The sequence below is a fragment of the Hyaena hyaena genome, unplaced genomic scaffold (assembly GCF_003009895.1).
Source record: "Hyaena hyaena isolate Hyena2069 unplaced genomic scaffold, ASM300989v1 scaffold_306, whole genome shotgun sequence".
Taxonomy (NCBI): Eukaryota; Metazoa; Chordata; class Mammalia; order Carnivora; family Hyaenidae; genus Hyaena; species Hyaena hyaena.
In genome coordinates, this window is record NW_024080935.1 from 475835 (window position 1) to 495787 (window position 19953).

Genomic DNA, 19953 nt, shown 5'->3' on the forward strand with positions numbered 1-19953 from the left:
CCCCACCCAAAGCAGGTTGGGCTTCCATAAATAACTTTGGAATTTGCTGTGTGACCTCAAGCAAATCGCTTAACCTCTCTGAACCTTTTTCCTTTTCTACAAGAGGGGCTCCTGAGACCTTATGCAGACAGGTGTGCTGTGAAACTCACTGAAAGAATGAGTGTGGCACACAATAGGTGTGGAACAAAGGCATCCCGACAGCCGTCCCCCCTTCTACCAGCAACAGCCCCTAATCTCGGATGCCTTCTCACTTCCAGTCCCTCAGAACTGGGGGTGGAGCACACGCCACGGGCCTAAGTCGGTCAGCACAGGGCGTCCTCCTGGCCAGCTATTGGTTCAGGAAGTCATGTGTCCCAAGCGAGGGCAGCGAGAGAGTGAGTTCAGGGCTTTGGCTGGAGATGCTGGGACACCTCCCCCGGCTGGAAACCTGGAAGCACACGGTCTCAGGCTGCTACACCTGTCACATGACCACACGAGGGACTAAAACTAGGGGCGACGGCGAAAGGAGAGCTGAGGAGAAAGCAGAAGTTGGTGATCATGTTTAAGCCTCTGACTCCAGCCACACCTGAGTGAATCCAACGTCCGCAGCAAGCAAGGACCGGGATCCCCCCCTTCTCCTTCCAGGGATACCGTTTGGGGCTATGGACCCCAGAATAAGAAGGTTTTTATTTTTTTTTAATGTTTTTTTATTTATTTCTAGGAGAGAGAGAGAGAGACAGAGTGAGCAGGGGAGGGTCAGAGAGAGAGGGAGTCACAGACTGAAACAGGCTCCAGGCTCCGAGCTGGCAGGCAGCACAGAGCCCGACGCGGGGCTCGAACCCACGAACCGCGAGATCATGACCTAAGCGAAAGTCGGACGCTTAACCGACTAAGCCACCCAGGCGCCCCATAAGAAGGTTTTCAAAACTGAGATCCAACATCCTCAGAAATGTGGCGGCAGAGGGGGGACGAAAATGAAGTCTCCTCACTGGTTCTCCAGCACTCTTTTTTTTTTTAAATTTCTTTTTATGTTTTATTTATTTCTAGGAGAGAGAGAGAGAGACAGCGTGAGCAGGGGAGGGTCAGAGAGGGAGGGAGTCACAGACTGAAACAGGCTCCAGGCTCCGAGCTGGCAATCAGCACAGAGCCCGATGCGGGGCTCGAACCCACGAACTGCGAGATCATGACCTAAGCAAAAGTCGGACGCTTAACCGACTAAGCCACCCAGGCGCCCTCTCCAGCGCTCTTGCACCGGACGCGGGCCTCTTTCTGGAATATCGCTCCTCAACTCTGGGGCTAACACTATCAAGTAAATAAAACACAAGTAAGGAAACCCCGGAGAGATTGCCCTGAAGGGACTGAGGGGGGAAGATGGGACTCGGGGCATGCATGAGGGAGGGGTGGCCAGGACAGACGGGTCACCTGCCTTAAGGGGTGTCTCAGAGGCAGTTAGAAGTGGAGGGAAAAGGTGAGTCTGGGATTTTCTCACATGGGTAACTAGGTGCTCTCTGTTAGGCCAGGATGGCCTGATTATGGCTGGGATTTGATGGAAATGACAGCAGCCATGGTTATGTTAGAAATCTTCCTGCAAATGACAGAAAACCTGACGCAAATTAGCCTAACCAAAAAAAAAAAGTTGATCAGCTCTTCAAGAAGTAATGGCTTCACGAGAGGCCTGGGTGGCTCAATCAGTTAAGCAGCAGACTTTGGTGCAGGTCATGATCTTGCAGTTCAGGAGTTCAAGCCCCACATTGGGCTCTGTGCTGACAGCTCAGAGCCGGGAGCCTGCTTCAGATTCAGTGTTTCTCTCTCTCTGCCCCTCCCCTGCTCATGATCTGTCTCTCTCTCTCTCAAAAATAAATATTTAAACATTTTTTTAAAAAGGAGTAATGGCTTCAGGAACACTGGTCTGGGTGCTTAGGCAGGCTATCAGAACTCAACTTTCTTTTTTTTTTTTTAATTTTTAACGCTTATTTATTATTGAGAGAGACAGCGTGAGTGGGGGAGGGGCAGAGAGAGGGAGACACAGAATCCAAAGGAGTCTCCAGGCTCCAAGTTGTCAGCACAGAGCCCAGTGCGGGGCTCGAACTCACGAGCACTAAGATCATGACCTGAGCCAAAGTCAGATGCTTAACCCATTGAGCCACCCAGGCGCCCCAAGAACTCAACTTTTCTATTTCCACTTGTGTCCACTCTGCTTTCCTCTGTGGTGCCTTTGTTCACTGGCAAGCTCTCTCCAAGCAGAAGCCTGTACCCCTAACCCCCCAGTGGCCCCCCCAATGGATAAAGAGCTTCTCTTTGCAAGCAGTTCCACCAAAAGTCTCAGGAATGTGTCTCATTGGCCTGAATTGGGTCACGTGTTCCAGTATCAACCAATTACTGAGGTCAGGAGGTGGGATATAATGATTGGCTCATCCTGGGTCACAGTCAGTGCCAAGCTTACCCCCACCTGAGCCCTGTAAACATTTCCAATGCAAACCTGGCGGTGGAAGGAGGCGGGACACTGAGAAGGTGAAAACAAAAGATGTCCTCTATAGAGGTGAGAAGATGGTCTGCAAATTGCTAATAATAACTTTTTCCCCCCTGAAATCAGTTAAGTTCAGGAAACACCAGGTTTGGCAAAGAGAAACAAAGATATTTATCACAAGATCTCTCCTGAGCCATTAACTTTTTATTAACGCACATCTTCCCAGGCTCTCCTGGCCACGGAATCCTTTCCTGAGAAGCTTCTCCCCAGATTCATGGGCCACAAGATGCATTTTGGGAAAAACAGCACCCAACACCCCGGAGAGCCCAAGCTCCTGTGGCAGTCACCGTCAATGCCTCCGCACAGGTCACTGAGCTGACCTGAGTCGCCGCCAGCCCCTGCCTTCCCTTGCTCGAGGCTTGCTTTGGCCGCTGGAAGCCACTGTGCCCGTGTGAGTGGCAAGCCAGAAGTTTCAGGAGAATTGAGGAGTGACTGCTCAGCACAGACGTGAAAGTAACCCCAGCTCCCTTCCAGGGCCAGGATGGCCGGCACCCACACGGCTCCTGGCCGCCTCCCTGCAGGCTGTCACAGGACTGTGCCCCAGGGCTGGGCACGAAGCAGCTTTATACTGCACCCTTGTTAGATGCCTTCCTTTTCGTGTCTCACTCCCTTACTCTGGGCCAGTGTTTTGGGGGCCACCTCCCCAACACACTGCTTGCACTAGGACTCTCACCTCAAGGACAGCTTCCGAGAAAACCCAAATCAAAAGAGCTGTTGCCTCCTGATGCCTCCGAGAAGCACTCAGATGTGTCCCCCAGCAATTCCAGAAAACACTCTCTGTTACCACTGAATCTACCTTTCCTCCGGCAACAGACTTCAAGGGGAAAAAAAACCTATTTCCACTCCCCGGCTTCTATCTGCGGGAATTCCTTCTGCCGGCCACCCCTGTGGGCTAAGACACCCCAGCCCCAGCCCCGCAGACCTCACTGCATTGACTCTGTCTGTCCTGGCTGGCTCATCGACTGCTGAAGCAAAGCCACGTCCTCTCGCTGGTCCGAGAAGCAAAATTGGGAAGCTGCTTAGTTAGTGCTTCAGGGAATCCCCCTACCCCCAATCCACCAAGGGAAGGACCAGAGTCACCTTGGACTTTCCCATGCCTCACAAGGCAGGGCCCACCTGTCACCACGCCCCTTGCTTCGGCCTCCTGAACATATTCCACACCCCTCTCCGTTGCTCCTGCCACTTCCTTGGCTAGCCCACCACCGCTTCTCATGCAGATACTCCCAAAGGCCTCCTCACCCCGCCCCCCACCTCAGGGCCTTTGCATATGCTGCTCCTCAGGCCTGGAACCAACCTGCCTCGGCACAGACAGACCATCAGTCCTCAGCCCGTTTACTGTCTCTTAAAGCTGCCCAATCCTCCTGCCCCCAATTATTCCCTCCTTGGGCCTTGGTCTCCCTTATTACGAAACCGCTTAGATAGGCAAACACTTAAGAGAATGCTGTCTCAAACACTGTGTACCTAACCCTGCTTAAGAATAAGACATCACTGGGGCGCCTGGGTGGCTTAGTCGGTTAAGCGTCCGAGTTTCGCTTAGGTCATGATCTCGCGGTTCGTGGGTTCGAGCCCCGCGTCGGGCTCTGTGCTGACTGCCAGCTCAGAGCCTGGAGGCTGTTTCAGTCTGTGACTCCCTCTCTCTCTGACCCTCCCCTGCTTACGCTGTCTCTCTCTCCTAGAAATAAATAAAAAACATTTTTAAAAATTTTTTAAAAAGAGTAAGACATCACTTGGGGCACCTGGGTGGCTCAGCCAGTTAAGTGTCTGACTTCGGCTCAGGTCATGATCTCACAATTCATGGGTTCAAGCCCCGCGTCGGGCTCTGTGCTGACAGCTCAGAGCCTGGAGCCTGTTTCGGATTCTGTGTCTCCCTCTCTCTCTGACCCTTCCCTGCTCACGCTCTCTCCCAGAAATAAATAAAACATTTAAAAAAAGAAAAGAATAAGACATCACACTTCTCACTGAGGCCTTCCTGAATGCCTTGCCGACCCTTCCCCATGCTCTGCCTCTCTCCTGCACTTGGCGTTCCCCGTGGCTTTGCCTATTTGCACCTGTTGTGTATCCTTGAACCATCTACTTCGGTTTTCATGTTTCCAACTTTATATATATATATACACACACACACACATATATGTATATATGTATGGAATATGTTCATATATATGTATATATATATACATACATAAAGCAACTTGTTTTCTGGTTCTCGCTCCATGTTCTCTTGCTGATATTTATCTGTGCTGACAGGTGTTGCCCGATGCACTCATTTTCACCCGCTGGGGGGCATCCGTGACTTGACCAGGCTACAGCCCCCCACCCCGTCCATTCTCCTGGTCACAGCCCCTGCCGGTGCCAGCTGTTGGCCATTGCAAGGCTGCCCCGAGCCCCCGGTACCCGCCCCCTGAGCCCGCGTGCTAGTTTCTCTGGATTTATACCCAGGAGTTTGCTAGGTAGAGAGACACACCTTCTTTGGCCTTACTGATGTTGCTAGATCCTTCTCCAAGGTGCTTGCACCAGCGTACCTCTGTGATCAACTTGCTGTTCCTGGGCCCAGGCACAAAGGTGCCTCTTCTTGTCTATTTCCTCCAGATTAGCTCTACCTGTTGACATCCAGCCTGTCCAGCCTCCCTCCCCAGTTTCTCCAATCGCGCCTCTTACAAGCTTTCCTCGTAGAGCAGCCGACTCTTTGTACCACACCCAGAGCCACTGACATTAACATTGGCAGCAGCGACTCTGGAGACCAACAGCCCTGGGGTCGAATCCCAGACTTATCACTTGGGCTGTGTGCCTCTGGGCAAATTGCTTCTCCTCTCTGTGCCTGTTTCCTCACCTGCAACCACAGGTCCACAGGGCAATGGCAGCGACCGAATGAGGTAAGCACGGAAACGCAGCATGTGCTTGACGACAGGCTGTCACTATTGCCTTCGGAGCCAACGGAGGACGCCGACAGCTGTGTGCATCATTCAGGGCTACTTTGGGTGTATGCAACAGAAACCCCAAGTCAAGCCGGGTGAAGACAACCGATAATTTATTGGTCCCTGTAACTAGGAAGTCTGAGGGGGTGTCTCACTTCAGGTGTGACTGGACCCAGGAATTCTGACCCCCTGTCCACCTCTGGGCCATTCTCTCCTCCACATCGGCTTCGTTCTCGGGCAGGCTCTCTGAGTACGGCCTCCAGGAATATATTCTGCCGGTTTACCAACTGCCATGAACGAAAGAGCTTCTCCTTCCAGTTGCTTCTGGCCCAAGTCCCAGGGCGGGTCTTCAGTGGCCCGGATTGGGTCCCACGCCCAGACCAGAGCCAATCACAATGACCAAGGCATCCGCCAGAAAGTGCTTGAAGTCTGGTTCTCGGAAAGGCACTATCAGAACCACTGGCAGTTCCTCTGAAATGCAGATTCTTGGACCCCAGCCCAGCCCTACTCGTTCAGAGCCCGCACTTCAGCAAGCCCTCCCGGTGAGTCATCGCACACCCAAGTCGGAAGGGCTGCACTGCACGTTGCTTTTCAGTAGCTTGGGGTCAAGTCCACTCCCTGCTTCAAAGATGGAGAACCTGAGGGCCAGCAGGAAGCAGTCTTGCTGCAGGTCACTCTGCGCCCAGGGCTTCCCCGTGCCCTGCCCTCCCATCCCCCCAGCCATCGTCGGCCGTGTGTCCGGTGGACTATCTCGTGGGGGGGATGCATCGAAGCCTTGAAGCCCACAAGTGTCAGCCTGGGTCACACTCGCCTCACACAAAAGCGCCCCCCACACCCCGCAGGCACCACTCGGCCACTCCCATTAGCTGGTCAGGACCCACAAGAGCATGGTGGCCCCAGGGAGGATGGACACACACACACACACACACACACGTGCGTGCCCTCAGACACTCCCGCACGGGCGCCCAGGCACAGCGCACCCTCACTCGGACTCCCACCCCCCGAGCCCCCCAAAGGCAAGAGCGTACGGACCACACCAGCCTTTATTCTACTGCAGAATAGGGCTGGGGCCAGGGTAGTTCATTCTCAGGCTGTGTCAGAAGGTGCAGAGTGTTGGGGGCACACAGACTGGACCCCAAAGTGACAATAAGTTAGGGGGGAGATTCTCAGACTGTTCTCTGGCGGGAGTCAGGGTGGGGGTGTCAGGGAGGCCCCCCCCAGGCCCACTGCCAGCTGCCCAGCACGGCACTCCCGGCCAAGCTGCTTCCAGGACGGGCACGGGCTCGCACTGAAACAACAGGGCCGGAGAGGGAGGGGCTGCGAGGTCAGGAGGTCAGTGGGGGTCAGGGGGTTCCCGGAGGAGTCTGAGGGCTGAGGGACCGGGGAGGGGTCGGCAGGGCCTCTCACCGGACCCTCAGTTAAGCCCCTGCAGGTTCTCATAATCCGGAAGTCCCTCTTCCTCGTCGTCGTCCACCTCCGGGGAGCTCAGGATGGCTGGGAGGGGGAGGGGGTTGGTCTTCAGCTCACAGACCGTCCCCCTGCCCCAGGCAGGGTCCCTGAGCTCCTGCCGCCACCCACCCCCCTCCCCCATCCCAGCACACACCAGTCTCGGTCCTGGCCACAGGCGGCAGCTCCTGGGACACATTCACGTACTCCCGGCTCCCATCTGCAGGGACAGATCAGAACGGGGGACGGTCACATGGAGGGTGAGGGGCAGGATGCTCAGAAAGACGGCCACAGCAGAGTGAGGGTCGGGGAGGCAAGGGGGACCCCAGGGGGCACCAGCCGCTCACCCAGAGACACGTCTGCGCTCTCCTCACTGTCAGGGACATTCACATAATCCTCCGCCGACTCCACTGCAGAGGAAGCAGGGCCCAGGCACTGTCACCCAGAGCCTCGGGCACAGACCCTGCAGGCCACCCGCCCCGCAGCCAGCCCCAGGCGGCCCCACAGAGGCTGTGGTGACAGAGAGAAGTAGGGCGGCTTCCCCAGAGCGGATGAGAGGGAGCGGAACCGTGGGGGAAGAGCAGACAGCATGTCGCCCGGGCTGGGGGCAGGGACAGAGAGCGGCTCGGAGCCACGGCGCCGGGCGGCACGTGTGCAGACGACGCGCGTGCGGTGCCGAGTCGGAGGCGCCATCGCCCCACTGGCCACGCCTGCCCTGACCCCCACTCCCATCCTGGAGTCTTCCAGCACCTGTCGCCATCAGTGCCACCTTGTCCTTTTTTGTTTGTTTATTTTTAAGTAGGCTCCATGCCCAGCCTGGAGCCCCAGGTGGGGCCTGAACTCTGACCCCGAGATCAAGACCCAAGCCAAGATCAAGAGTCGGACGCCCCAGTGCCTGAACCACCCGGGTGCCTCCCACCTATTTTGTCCTTTGGCGCTGACTTATTTCTCCACGAGGCCGTGGACGAGGCAGGTTTGGGAGTCAGAGAGCCCCGCTGCAAACCCAGCTCGCGCACGGACAGTCCTGTAACCTCACACCAGCTACCCAGCCTCTCGGGGCCTCGGCGTTCTCATCTGGAGAAGAGGGTGAGGGACGGCACCCGCCTCCCAGGCGCGCCGTGAGAACTAAAGCCAAGGCAAGTGCCGCCAAGCATCTGTGAAATATGTGATCCCTCCTGTTGGGAAGTCGGGACAACTGAGGTGCAGGAGGGGAAGAGGTGGGCTCGACAGCAGCGGGGGATCGGGAGGTTTAATGAGTTAATACTCCTAGGAGGGCACGTAGTAGGTCCCAGACAAGCAGAGCGTCTTTATCAGGACGGTCCCTCGCGAACTGTTTTATCAGAGGCACCCAGTAAACACGGCGAGTGAGGGAGGGATGGATGAATAAAGGAGCTCAGGGGAGGTGGGGAGTTGGGAATCGAGATGGCAAATGAAGCCGTGGTGTAGAAGGGATGGCCCGGAACAGGGACGGAGAGTGAGGAGAGAGACAGAAAATGGAAGGTCACCAGCCATGGAAGGAAGCCCTAACAGGCAATGTGAGGCCAACACGAAGGGAGAAACGCAGCTCAGAGGAAACCGAAATGATGCCGGAAGCAGAAGAAAACGTCCCATCAAACCCTCAAAGAAGACAATCAATGATCAATACCCTCAGAGCTGTACAAGACGGTATTGTCGCTGTGAAACAAGAACAGGACACTATGAAAAAGGAATGCCAGCGACCGAGAAAGAGCTTTCAGATAAGAGAGACAAAAGAATGGAGTCTCAAGGAACAGTGCAGTTAGAGAAATCTCACAGTCAACAAAGGGAAAAAGTAAGGAAACCAGCAGGTCAGGGTGGAAGTCCACCCCGAGGGACAGGTGTTCTAGAAAGAGAGGGGAGAGACTGTGGAGGGGCAGCGAGCATCAAAGAAAAACAACGGGGGAGGGAAGAGCGGAGGGGCCGCAGAAATGGCCAACTCACTGGAGAAGGCGCTGTCTCGGAGGCCGGGGTTGCCGGGCGCGGGAGCTGGCGGGACAGCAGTGCTGGTGGCTGGTGTGCTGTCGGGAAGCACCTCCCTGAGGACAAGTAAAGGGGGGAGGGGGCACGGGTGAGCGAGGGCCCCCGGCTGGAGCTCCCCCCCCCCGCCCCCCACCTGGCCACTCACAAGTAGCCCTCGTTGGGATAATCCTCCTCCTCGTCTTCATCGTCGTCCTCACAGGGCTCTGAGGTAACGACACAGCGATCAGCAGGGCCCGGCCCAGGCCCCAGCCTCCCTGCGACCAGTGCAGCTGGAGCCCCAGACGCACCCTCATTCTCGTAGCTCGCCACGCTGTTGGCTTCGGAGAGGGAGCAAGGGGGAGGTCAAGTCAGCTCAGACCAGGCCTACCCTCTGCTCAGCCCCGGGCCCCCTGAGCCCCGATCCGCGCTTACCGCCATCGGAGTCCTGCCGGCAGGATGGCATGCGGTGGGAGCCCCCAGGGGGCTGCGGGGACCTCCTGGGAGGCAAAGGTCAGAGGTCATGCTGAGGTGGGGCACTGGACCAAGAGGGCTCGAAACAGGGAAAGAGACCCCCACGGCACAGAGGGGGTACGAAAGGGCATTTGGAGGGGAGGATGCTACTCACGGGATGGGAAGCAGGTCCGGCTGGCTCAGGGGCGGGTAGGAGGTAACAGGAGGGTAGGCGGTGGCTGGTGTCCAGGTGGCGAGTGTGGCTGAGGACACAAGCCCAAGCTCAAGGAACGACTCCAGGCGTTTTGCCCTCATACTCATCGAGGCCTCGAAGGCCAGGCTAATCCCGTGAGCCCCCTGGGCCTGAGGACACCCAGCTCCCTCCACATCCCCAGCTCAGGGCAAAGCCATGTGGGTGGCCGCTGGGGGAACCTGAACAGAGGCCCACTTTCTCTCACACACCAGGGGACCCCCTCCCCTCTACCCGAGGCAGGGGACCCTCCATAGACTCACGAGGGCGTTTGATCACGATGCTACTCGGGGTCAAGCTGGCAGGGGAGACACAGGCAGACAGGTAAGGGGCAGGAGAGACCCCGGCTCCCATCCCAGCCCCCTCCCCAGGGCCACACGGGGTACAGAGGGAGCCACAGAGGGTGGGCCGGCAACTCACCTATCGGCGGCTGTGCTGTCGTAGGGCCCTGGGGAAGAGAAGCCAGTGAGGAGGCAGGAAGAGGGGTGACGAGGGGAGAGGCAGGGAGAGCGGGGCTCGGGTCTCACAGTTGGGGACAGTTAAGATGGGGGGCCAGGGGCTGAGGGGGGCCGAGCCCGGCTCCCCCCACACCCTTGCTCACCCGGCAGCTCACGGCATCGCACGCACAGCACCACGGCCAGCAGCGGCAGCAGCAGGAGGCCCAGCACGTAGGGGATCAGGACGACCGCCTCCATCTGCGGGAGAGAGCTTGCGCCAGGCCCGGCTGCCCGCTGCACACCCCCTCAAGGGCCAGGCCAGCAGGGGTGCAGGAGCCGGGTGGGCACAGCCTGGAGGCCCTACGGGGGCGGTGGGGGAAGGGGAGAAGCCCTCAAGGACTCGTTGCGCCCCTTCCCCTTTCCGGCCTGAGTCGGCGTCAGCACCGCCTGTGGCAGCCCCCTTGCTCCCTGGGCAGTCAGGCCAGGGTCCGGGCTGGAGTCTGGGGCACCAGTCACCCGGCGGCGTGACCCCTGCGCCCCAGCCCTACCTGCCCCTCAGGCTAGGCGCCTGCTTCTCCTCGCCTGCCCGCCTGTGGCAGGAAGCTGTGGTGAGCCCCGGGCGAGGGCAGGAAATCATCGGGCTCAGCCGGCTGCACCCGCCCCCTTCCCACCCCCACCCAGCCAGTGGGGAGGGGGAGGCGGAGGCCCGATGAGCCACCCGCAGGCCCTCAAGAGGGGTCTGCTGGCCTCCAGCACGGACAGCAACCCCTACCAGGGGACGACGGGCAAGACGCGTACAGGCCAGCCGACAGCCACGGCCTCCACAGCTGAGGCGGCCAGCAGGGAGGGCGGGGGGCCCTGCCCTGGGAACCCCAAGGGGCACAGGGCAGTGCCCACCCCACCTCACCCTGGCCAGCCTGCCAAGAGGGGCGGGCTCTAGGGGAACCATGGTTGTGACTCACGGTCACACTGGGCTAGCTCACTCCACGCTGCTGTGCACCAGGCCCAGGAGAGCAGGGACTCGCCTAAGGCCCCACAGGGGTGACCCAACAGCCCCGGGGGTCCTGGGGCTGAAGGGCAGCCCCCACCTCTGCCAGTCAGAGATCACTCACGCCCAGAGAGACACAAGCAGGCACTAGGGGTCTGACTACAAATTTTATTCAGTTACAAATAGCACCAAGCCCCTGGGGCCGCCCCAGCGGGTGGAGAGGAAGGTCCCTCCCGGACCCACAGACCCCCTGGCCCGGCTGCTGCCTGTGTAGTGTGTGGAGCTGGACCGTGGCCCCAGGCCGTCCCTAGAAGCAGGGCCGGTCCGAAGGTTTGGGCCCGGGCACCTTCTGGGGTGGGCCCAGGGCCAGCTGGGACAGGGACACGGGCTGGCGAGCGATGGCTCCTCAGATGAGCACGCTGGACACGGGGACGCGAGTGGAGCGGCCTCGCTGGGGTACCACGATTCGGTCATCGGTGGGCCCTGCCTCATGCAGCAGACCTGCCGGGAGAGGGGTCAGAGCCAGGGCTGGATGCACACAGAGACACAGAGCCAGGAGGGGACAAGACAGGCGGTGGGAAGTGGACGGGGCAGCGGAGCCACCAGAGCCGTGGGCACAGTGGAGTATCAGCTCATCCAACAGGTGGACGCAAAGCAGAATGGGGGAAGAGCCGTGGGCTGCGAGAAGCCGGGGACCCAGGCCTGCACAGTAGGGAGTACCATGATGTTGAGCGAGGAGCCAGGGACGGACGAAGGGAAGGCCCCACTGACCTTGCACGTGCAGCTGGGCCCGCCGGCGGTCACCCTCAATGAAGACAGCAGTGCCCAGGAAGGCTGCCCCGCCCAGAGCCCCGACGAAGGCGCAGAGCATGAGGGAGAACTGCAGGGCTCGGAACTCGGACAAGAAGGAGGGGGGCCAGCTCCGGCGGAGGCGGTCGGAGATCTGCAGGGAGACAAGAAAGGAAAGCCAGGAGAATGAGTCGTGGACGGGGAGCCCCCAGACTCCAGAAGGACAAAGAAGTCAGGAGCCAGCAAAGGAGGACAGTCTGGATGAGCGGGGAAGGCCCCGTGGCCTCGCTGCGGAATCTTCTGAGACAAAGCCCTGCCTGGCTGGGGGCGGACCCAAGGTGACGGGCACCGGGCACAGAGAGCACAGACACCTAACTGGGGTCTGGCCTTCTTTTTTTTTTTTTTTTTTAATGTTTTATTTATTTCTAGGAGAGAGACAGCGTGAGCAGGGGAGGGTCAGAGAGAGAGGGAGTCACAGACTGAAACAGGCTCCAGGCTCTGAGCTGGCAGTCAGCACAGAGCCCGACGCGGGGCCCGAACCCACGAACCGTGAGATCATGACCTAAGTGAAAGTCGGACGCCCAACCGACTAAGCCACCCAGGCGCCCCGGGTCTGGCCTTCTAAGTCAGCTCGAGCTCAGGCCAATGGCCGCTGGCCAGTGCCCAGAATGCAGGGTCCCCCAGTCCCCACGCCAGGCCCAGCCAAGGAGCAGTGCTCACCAGGCCAATGAGGTAGGGGCTCCCAGCGTCACCCAGCAGGTGGGACAGCACGATCTGGAAGGCCTCAGCGGTGGACCGTCGTGTGGGGATCACCACATACTGCGGGCAGAAGGGGCGGGAGGCAGAGGGCAAGGACGGGGCCAAGGCTCAGTCTCAGCTGAGGTCAAAGGTGAACCCCAGCCCTGAGGTGTGAGTGGGGTGAACGCCCAGACTCCAGGCCCAGCTGGGGCTGACTCTGAATTCAGTGGAGGGTCGGGTTCAGAAGATGGGGTAAAGGCCTCAATTAAGGCAACTGAGGCCTCTACCCCTCACTCCTTGCTCCCGACAGCCTCTGGGCTAACCCTGCAGTGGCCCGCCTACTCACCAACAGAATGTCAGCCACGATGGCCCAGTTCATGGACAGCAGTGTCTCTCCAATAAAGATGAAAATCTGGGGGGTCGGAAGTGGGAAGATGGGGGAGGGCAGGGGGATCGGTCTCATCAAAAGAAGAGCAAACACACGGCCCTGTACTAGGCCCATGTAATAACTCATTTAATTCTCATAACACCGTTGGGAGACAAAGCTATTATTCCCACTTCACAGATGATAAAAATTGAGCAGAGAGAGGTTAACTCACTTGCCCAATGTCACACAGCTGGGAAGAGCCAGAGTCGAGATTCAGAACCAGGCATTCTGGTCCACGTGGTCTCTGAGCCACCATGCTGACTGACCCCAGTCCTGCCCCAGCGCACCGTCCCACCACCCCAGACCCAGAGCACCCCTTCTGACACCTGCGGCTACTCACATAGGTGGCCACGATGCTACCACGGGCACAGGCAAGGGACAGGAAGAGGAAGGGCGCGGAGCCCAAGAGGCCAGCAGCACAGACCAGTGGGTCAGCCCGGGGGTTGGAACGGCGGAGGCGGCGGCTGATCTCCACGCCCAGGCCCACACCCAGGACCCCGGTCAGGCAGGTGATGAGCCCAAAGATGAGGCTGGAGGCAGGGGGAGGGCCATGGGAGCCAGTCCCTCTGCCTGCAAAGCCCCCTCACCTCCCCCACACAGCCCAGGGAAGAAGATGGTCCGTCCCAGCCGCCCTCAGCCCAGGTCTACCCAGGTGTCCTGTGGTTCACAGAGCGCCGAGAGGAAGGCATTATCCCAGCATCTATTTCCTCCACCAGGAAAACAGACTGGGAGGGGAAGTAGCCTGACCCCGAATCAGTGGCTCTCCCCACTCTCTCCCCTGCCACCTGCAGGCCACCTAGCCGAGCCCCCATCTGGGTACCTGTCAGAAGAAGAGCAGGAGTCTCCAGGAAGGCAGGGTGGGGTCTCCCCCAGGACCACACGGGAACGCAGCAAGAATGCAGGAGCCCAAAGAGCCAGGGAGCCCGTGACAAAGGCCACGGCAGTGAAGCCGAGGGAAGAGAGGATGAAACTAGGGCTGAAGACAGTTGGGAAGGAGGAAATCAGACTCACAGAGGTGTCAGGATAGGGGACCTCTACTCTCCCTTGCTGGCTTATTTTTAAAGTAAGGTTAGGGGACGGAAGCGTGGAAGCTGCCTTGGCTCCCAAGATCTGGGCCTGTAATTCAAGCAGCTGCCACAAGGGGGCAGTGGTGACCAAATGCCTGCCCTTGGGGAAGGGCCAGCTGGCAGAAAACAAAGACTGCACTCCTGTAAATCTCAAAACAGATACTGAGGCCTCCCTGGGGGTCTCAGATGTCGGGTTAGAATGGAACTAAACTCACTTCCTTCCCAGAGCCCTCAGATCTGCCCACCACGAGGTGGGGTTCAGGGGTGGCGAGTCTGAGTGGCGTTCCACAGCTCCCCTTGGCGGCTCCCGGACTACCAGGAACAGCAGCAGAACAGCCACCACTCCCAGACCTGGTGTCACCTGGGGAAAGAGCGGGCTTCAGGACGGGCACAGGCAGGCAGGGACACACAGCACCCCTCGCATGGGAGAAAGTGAGGGGGTGTGAAGGCAACACAGGCCCCAAGATCTAAACACCCAGTAAAGCACCTGCTCAAGGAAGCTGAGCCTGTGTTTGGAGGGAGGGGCCAGTGCCACCAGGGGCCCCCTGCTTCTGCAAGCCCAATTGCTCCCTCTTTGCTAACAGCACCTTAATTTCCTTTTGGGAAACTACTTCCCCCACTTCTCTCAGCCCATGTGGTTCAAACAAGGCAGGGTCTATAACCCAGACTTGGCCGACAAGAGTGGTGTTAACCTCCCTGGCCTCGGTGACTGTTTCAATGGCAGGCATGTGACCCGTGTTCATCTAATCAGACACCATCCAGGACTATTGCTCAACGATCCAGGGTGGCGAAGTTTCTAAATGGGAAGATAAACACGTGGAGCTTTCACTTGCTTGAGAATGAAATTAACACGGAGGAAGAGTAGAGCTGAGAAAAAGGATGATCAAATTCCTGGGATGGGAGTGAGAGTCCTGGATCCAGCCTTACCTGAAGCTCACCCTGGGACTTTCCATTATAGGAGCCAACAGAGTCCCACTTGGGAGCTTCCAGTTTTACAGTGGGCTCCTACCACTCACCACCCAGAGTTCTGGCTAGCACATGGCTTCATGGGGGGAGGGGCGGGGGAGCAGCCAGGCTTCCCACAGGCTGGGCAGAGTGAGCACTGCCTTAAGAGCGGCGGGGAGGGGGGGGTGTCTGAAGGCAGGAGAGGGAGAATCAGTGAGAATATTGCTGACCTTCCCCCAGGCTGTGTCCAGACTCACCCGCAGAGCCCAGTGCCAGTCTCCGGCCACATCTTTCACTTTGGAGCCTGCAATGTAACCCAGACCACTGGGGAACGGGGATGCGAGAGAGGGGACAGCCAGTCAGTCATGCCCCGTGCCAGGCCCTTCTGCCTCCCCCGCGCCCTCCTCCCAGGCCCAAGGCCCACCCACCTGCCCACCGGGATGGCAAAGTAGAACACGCTGAGCATGCGGCTCCGCTGGTCCGCCACAAAGAGGTCTGCGATGAGGGTGGGCGCGATGGTGGAGTAGCTGGCCTCCCCGACCCCCACCAGGCCCCGGGTCAGGAGGAGTAGCCAGAATCGCTAGGGAACGAAACACAGGGGAAGTGGCACCCCGCCCTGCGGCCAGCCGCCCAGCCTCCCTCACCAGCCATCTCAGGAGAGGTGGCGAGGATGGTGGGAGAGGCCTGGGCTCGACAGACCTGAGCTTGAATCCTGGCTTCCACTACTTACTAGCTGTCACTTTGGGAAAGCAACTTAACCTCTCTGAGCCTCAGTTTCCTCATCTGCAAAAGGGGAAAACAGTAACTTGCTCACATAACGATCATCAGGACTGGACGACAAATTTTAGTCAGTGTCTTGTGCCCTGCGGGTACGAAATGAATCTTAATTTCTACCACCCAAGACACTCCAATAGTGCAGAAGGATCTTGGGCGAAAGTTTAGTGGCCTACCGAAGACACCTGAAGCTAAGGACAGGGCCTGGTCACCCAAGGAGAGTATGCAGCACCTGGGGCTGAGGACAGAGCTCCAGGGCAGAGAGTGAGAACAGACAGAGGGGACTTCACAGGAGCAGAGAAGCAACAGCCAGGGAGGAGGGAAAAAAACCACCAGAGTGGAATCACAGAAGTTAGGAGAGAGTTCCCGGACAGAAGTGGGTCAATAGAGCCAGAGGCTCCCAAGAGATCTAGCAAGAGCAGGATTAGGAAGCAGGGGCTACATTTAGCAACCAAAAGGTTGCTGTTGACTTTGGCAATGGAGTTGGGAGGAGGGGGTTGGCTGGCAGTGTTCCGGGGTGAGTGGGAGGGGAGGAAGTGCAAGCAAAGTGAGAGCCTCTCCCTGGCTGCTCCTTCACCCAGGAAGGAGCTAGGTCAAGGGGACCTTGTGGGCAGTCTGATTCAGAAGAGGAAGAGAGAGAACAGACAGTCCAGGTAAGGTCTTTTCCATGGTATAGAAAGGGGAGCGTTTAGCCATGGAGTGTGAGCAGTCAAGGGTTAGGGGGAAAAGGGATGATGGACAGAAGAATGTTCTAGAAGAAAAGGGGAAGAGACGGGGTGGGCAGATTAACTCAGGCAAGAAGGGGGTATAAGATGGCACAGACCGAGGAAACTGCCTAAGTTCTCCAGACCCAGTCTGCAAAAACTGATGGGTAGTGGGGGCGGGGGGGGGGGGCGGGCAGAAACAGGAGCCAGCGTGGGGCCTCACCTCTCTGGGGATGAAGGACGATCCCAGTGTCACCAGGGACCAGAAGGCAATGCCCCCGCACATGAGATACTTCCGATTGTACCTGTCACCCAGGTAGCCGAACACAGGTGCCAACACCATGTAACTGGAGATGAACACTGAAGAAGCAGAGAGTCACAGCCCAGCCCCGGGACCCCCTCCCCGGCCCGAGCCCAGCCCGGGGAGCCCAAGGTGGCTCAGGAATAATTCCCAAGCCTGAAACTATCAGTGCTTCCTGCCAGGGAAGTCCAGACCCATCTCTGACATCTTTCAAGCCTTCCACCATAGAACAGACGACCCAGCTGACTAGTCATCTCCTCCCATCCAGACAAGGGCAAAATCCAAACTCCATACCTCAGCCCACAATCTGACCCAACCCCCATCCCTAACTCTCCGACCTCATACTCATCCACTGTCCCTTCTCTGTATCCCAACAGCCCCACTGCCAAGCTCAAGACCATCTTAGGATTTTTGGCATCCACTGTCCTCTCTATTGGGAATATTTCTCCACTCGCCTGAGCTGCGCAGAAACTTGAGGCTCCAGCTCAGACATCTTCCCAACCCCCATACATCCAATGTCCCTTTATCACATTTACTCTGTTTTCTTTTACAAAATAATCCTGCAGAAAATGATCTTGCTATTCGTTTAGGTTTTTAAGGACGGTTGCCCTCTCATTCCCAGTAGAATGTCAGCTCCGTGAAGTCAAGGACCTTCACGGAGCACACGGCGTCGCATAAAACAGGTGCTTGTTGGGGCGCCTGGGTGGCTCAGTCAGTTAAGCGTCCAACTTCAGCTCACGTCATGATCTCATGGTTTGTGGGTTCAAGCCCCGCGTGAGGCTCTGTGCTGACAGCTCAGAGCCTGGAGCCTGCTTCGGATTCTGTATCTCCCTCTCTCTCTGACCCTCCCCTGCTCACGCTGCCCCCCCCCCAGAAATAAATAAAACATTAAAAAATTAAAAAAAAAACAAAACAGGTGCTTGTTAACATGGGTTGAATGAAAAAGCGAACGGAGCCGACCAAGACTTGCTTCTTCTCGAACTCAACAATTCTTTAAAGCTTCGCAGACCTTGGTCTCTGAGCCTGTTTTCCCTCCTCTAGACTTTGCCTTAAATACCTCTCGGTCCTTACTGGCCTGAGAAGAGTGGAGCAAAGGATCCTTCAAGGTCTTGTTTCAAACTCCTCCCCTCCTCGCACTTGTGTGAGTCTGGGCAAGCCTGAATTCTCTAAGCCTCAGTTTCCCTATAAAAACAGTGAAGACGACCTGCTCTTTCTATGAAATAATAACACCACCTATTCTTTGACTCATGGAAGGATCGGGAGATAACGGGTCTAAAAGGTCTCAATCAAGTTCTGTGCTATCACCTCTTCCTCCAGGGCCTGTCTCAGAGTAAGTGCTCAGAAAGGTTTGGGCAATGAAAGAAGGAGGAAAAAGGTAAGGAAAGAAGAGTTTGGCCTTGGCTTTGTCTCTCCCACAAAGTTCTGAACAAGAAAAACTCAACTCTCCCCATTCCAGACACTTCCTTCCATCCCTATCTTTCGCTGTCTACCATCCACCAGACACCATCCCGTGCACTTTACACGCGTTAATCATCGTATCTAATTCTCACATCGGCCCTACGATGTGTTCTGGGTTGCTGCTAGTTCCTTCTCTCCAAAAAGGAAAGTGAGGCTTAGAGAGATTGAGGGCCTTGCCCATCATCACATTAAGTGGAAAGCTGAGATTTAAACTCAGGTCTGTCTTAACCATTATGAAACTGCCTTTTAAAATGTGGTGTTCTAGGGGCGCCTGGGTGGCTTAGTCGGTTGGGCGTCCGACTTTCGCTTAGGTCATGATCTCGCGGTTCGTGGGTTCGAGCCCCGCGTCGGGCTCTGTGCTGACTGCCAGCTCAGAGCCTGGAGCCTGTTTCAGTCTGTGACTCCCTCTCTCTCTGACCCTCCCCTGCTCACGCTGTCTCTCTCTCTCTCAGAAATAAATAAAACATTAAAAAATTTAAAAAAATAAATAAATAAGATAAAATGTGGTGTTCTAACTGAACAGGTCAACCCGGAGCAGAATAAGGACCTCGTCTAAGCTTGGCTACTCTACCCCTATTAAGGCCCCAGGCACGCCGGCATGTAACCCCATTTGGGGCAAAAAAGGGAGAAAAGCTTCTGGGCGCCCAGGGGGGGCACCCACTCACCGGTCTGGATGAGGCCGGAGCTGCTGTCTCCGATGTCGAAGAACTGCTCAATGTCTGGAAGGACGCCTGGGAAGAAGACTCGAGATGGGCCCGGCGAGGCAGCGCCACCTTCGGGACCCCCTCCTCCCTCCCCCTAGTCTGACTTCCTCCCAGTACCCGCCACGGTGAAGCGGTCCATGTAGTTGAGGAGGTTGATGTAGCACAGCACCGCCACTATGAGAGCCGAATGGCCCGGAGACAAGCCGGTGATACGCTGCAGCCCCTCTCGGTCCGGGACCTCGGGATCCTCGGACTTCGAGTTCCCCATGGACCCCGGCAACCCCGGGGTACCGGGCACCGGCCCGTCGTCCGTGTCATCCGCCTGGCTGAGGAAGGGCGCGGTGTCGGACCCGGACATGGTCCCCGGGGGCCTCGCCCGCCCGCGCTCCGGTCCCACCGACGATCCCACCTGCGAGGGGAGGAGGCTGGAGAAAAGAGGATGGAGGGAACCCAGGAGAGGGACGTGCGCCCAGAGACCCGCAGGCGCTTGCCCGAAAGCACAAAGCACGGCTGGGATGGAAGCCAGGCCCTGCCTGTCATGCCTCCCCGTCCCCGCAGACGCAGCGCGCGGAGGGGACGAGTGGAATGCGAGTGACGTCGGGGACGGCAGCGGGCTGAGGAGGGCCCGGACACAAACACACACAAACACACACACACAAACACACACACACCCCGCCCAGGCTGAGGCCACCCCTCACCCCCGGCAGGAGCCCACTGCGATTGCTGTCGCTCAGCGCCGGCGCTGCAACACGGCCGCCGCCATGTTGTCCCGGGGCCGGTCATGTGACGCTGGAACCGGGAAGGCCAACTCCACCTCCGGCAGGTCCTGGACACGTGACCTCCGCCCGCCCTCAGACGGTAGGCAGTAGGCTGCGCCCGCCTCTCCGACGTCTCCGCCGGCTCCCCCGTCACGTGACTGCCGGCCGGTCGCCAGGGTAACCGGGGACCGCCCGGGACCCGCGCCAACACCGTGCTGCCCAACCCTCTGAATCTCGGCCTCCTTATCTGCAGCTCCCATTGGGCACACTTCTTATCAAACGAGATGAAACGAGATCATGGAATCGTCAAAGGTTCTGGAAG

General features: G+C 57.9%; 2 protein-coding genes across 7 annotated transcripts; both read right to left on the minus strand.

The window, feature by feature from the left end:
* Window positions 1-5511: 5511 nt before the first annotated feature.
* On the minus strand, window positions 5512-10527 carry LAT (linker for activation of T cells). 4 transcript variants are annotated; one of them, XM_039247714.1, is made up of 11 exons: window positions 10143-10527; window positions 9962-9989; window positions 9805-9839; window positions 9467-9554; window positions 9274-9338; window positions 9008-9179; window positions 8824-8918; window positions 7212-7274; window positions 7022-7084; window positions 6826-6912; window positions 5512-6056 (listed from the first exon to the last, which is right to left on the minus strand). In XM_039247714.1, the coding sequence occupies exons 1-10, from the start codon at window positions 10234-10236 to the stop codon at window positions 6833-6835; spliced, it is 783 nt and encodes a 260-aa protein (XP_039103645.1). In that variant the 5' UTR covers window positions 10237-10527; the 3' UTR covers window positions 5512-6056; window positions 6826-6832. The 4 variants fall into 4 exon arrangements, with proteins under 4 accessions (XP_039103645.1, XP_039103646.1, XP_039103644.1 ...); XM_039247715.1 differs by having other exon boundaries at window positions 5515-6912; window positions 9008-9065; window positions 9150-9179; XM_039247713.1 differs by having other exon boundaries at window positions 5515-6706.
* Window positions 10528-11118: 591 nt separating this feature from the next.
* On the minus strand, window positions 11119-19642 carry SPNS1 (sphingolipid transporter 1 (putative)). Of its 3 annotated transcripts, none has more exons than XM_039247870.1 (13): window positions 19572-19642; window positions 18991-19195; window positions 18835-18900; window positions 16634-16770; window positions 15361-15512; window positions 15190-15256; window positions 14203-14348; window positions 13741-13896; window positions 13261-13450; window positions 12840-12905; window positions 12476-12574; window positions 11738-11909; window positions 11119-11467 (listed from the first exon to the last, which is right to left on the minus strand). In XM_039247870.1, the coding sequence occupies exons 2-13, from the start codon at window positions 19139-19141 to the stop codon at window positions 11373-11375; spliced, it is 1497 nt and encodes a 498-aa protein (XP_039103801.1). In that variant the 5' UTR covers window positions 19142-19195; window positions 19572-19642; the 3' UTR covers window positions 11119-11372. The 3 variants fall into 3 exon arrangements, with proteins under 3 accessions (XP_039103801.1, XP_039103800.1, XP_039103799.1); XM_039247869.1 differs by having other exon boundaries at window positions 18991-19199; XM_039247868.1 differs by having other exon boundaries at window positions 18991-19282.
* Window positions 19643-19953: the final 311 nt, after the last annotated feature.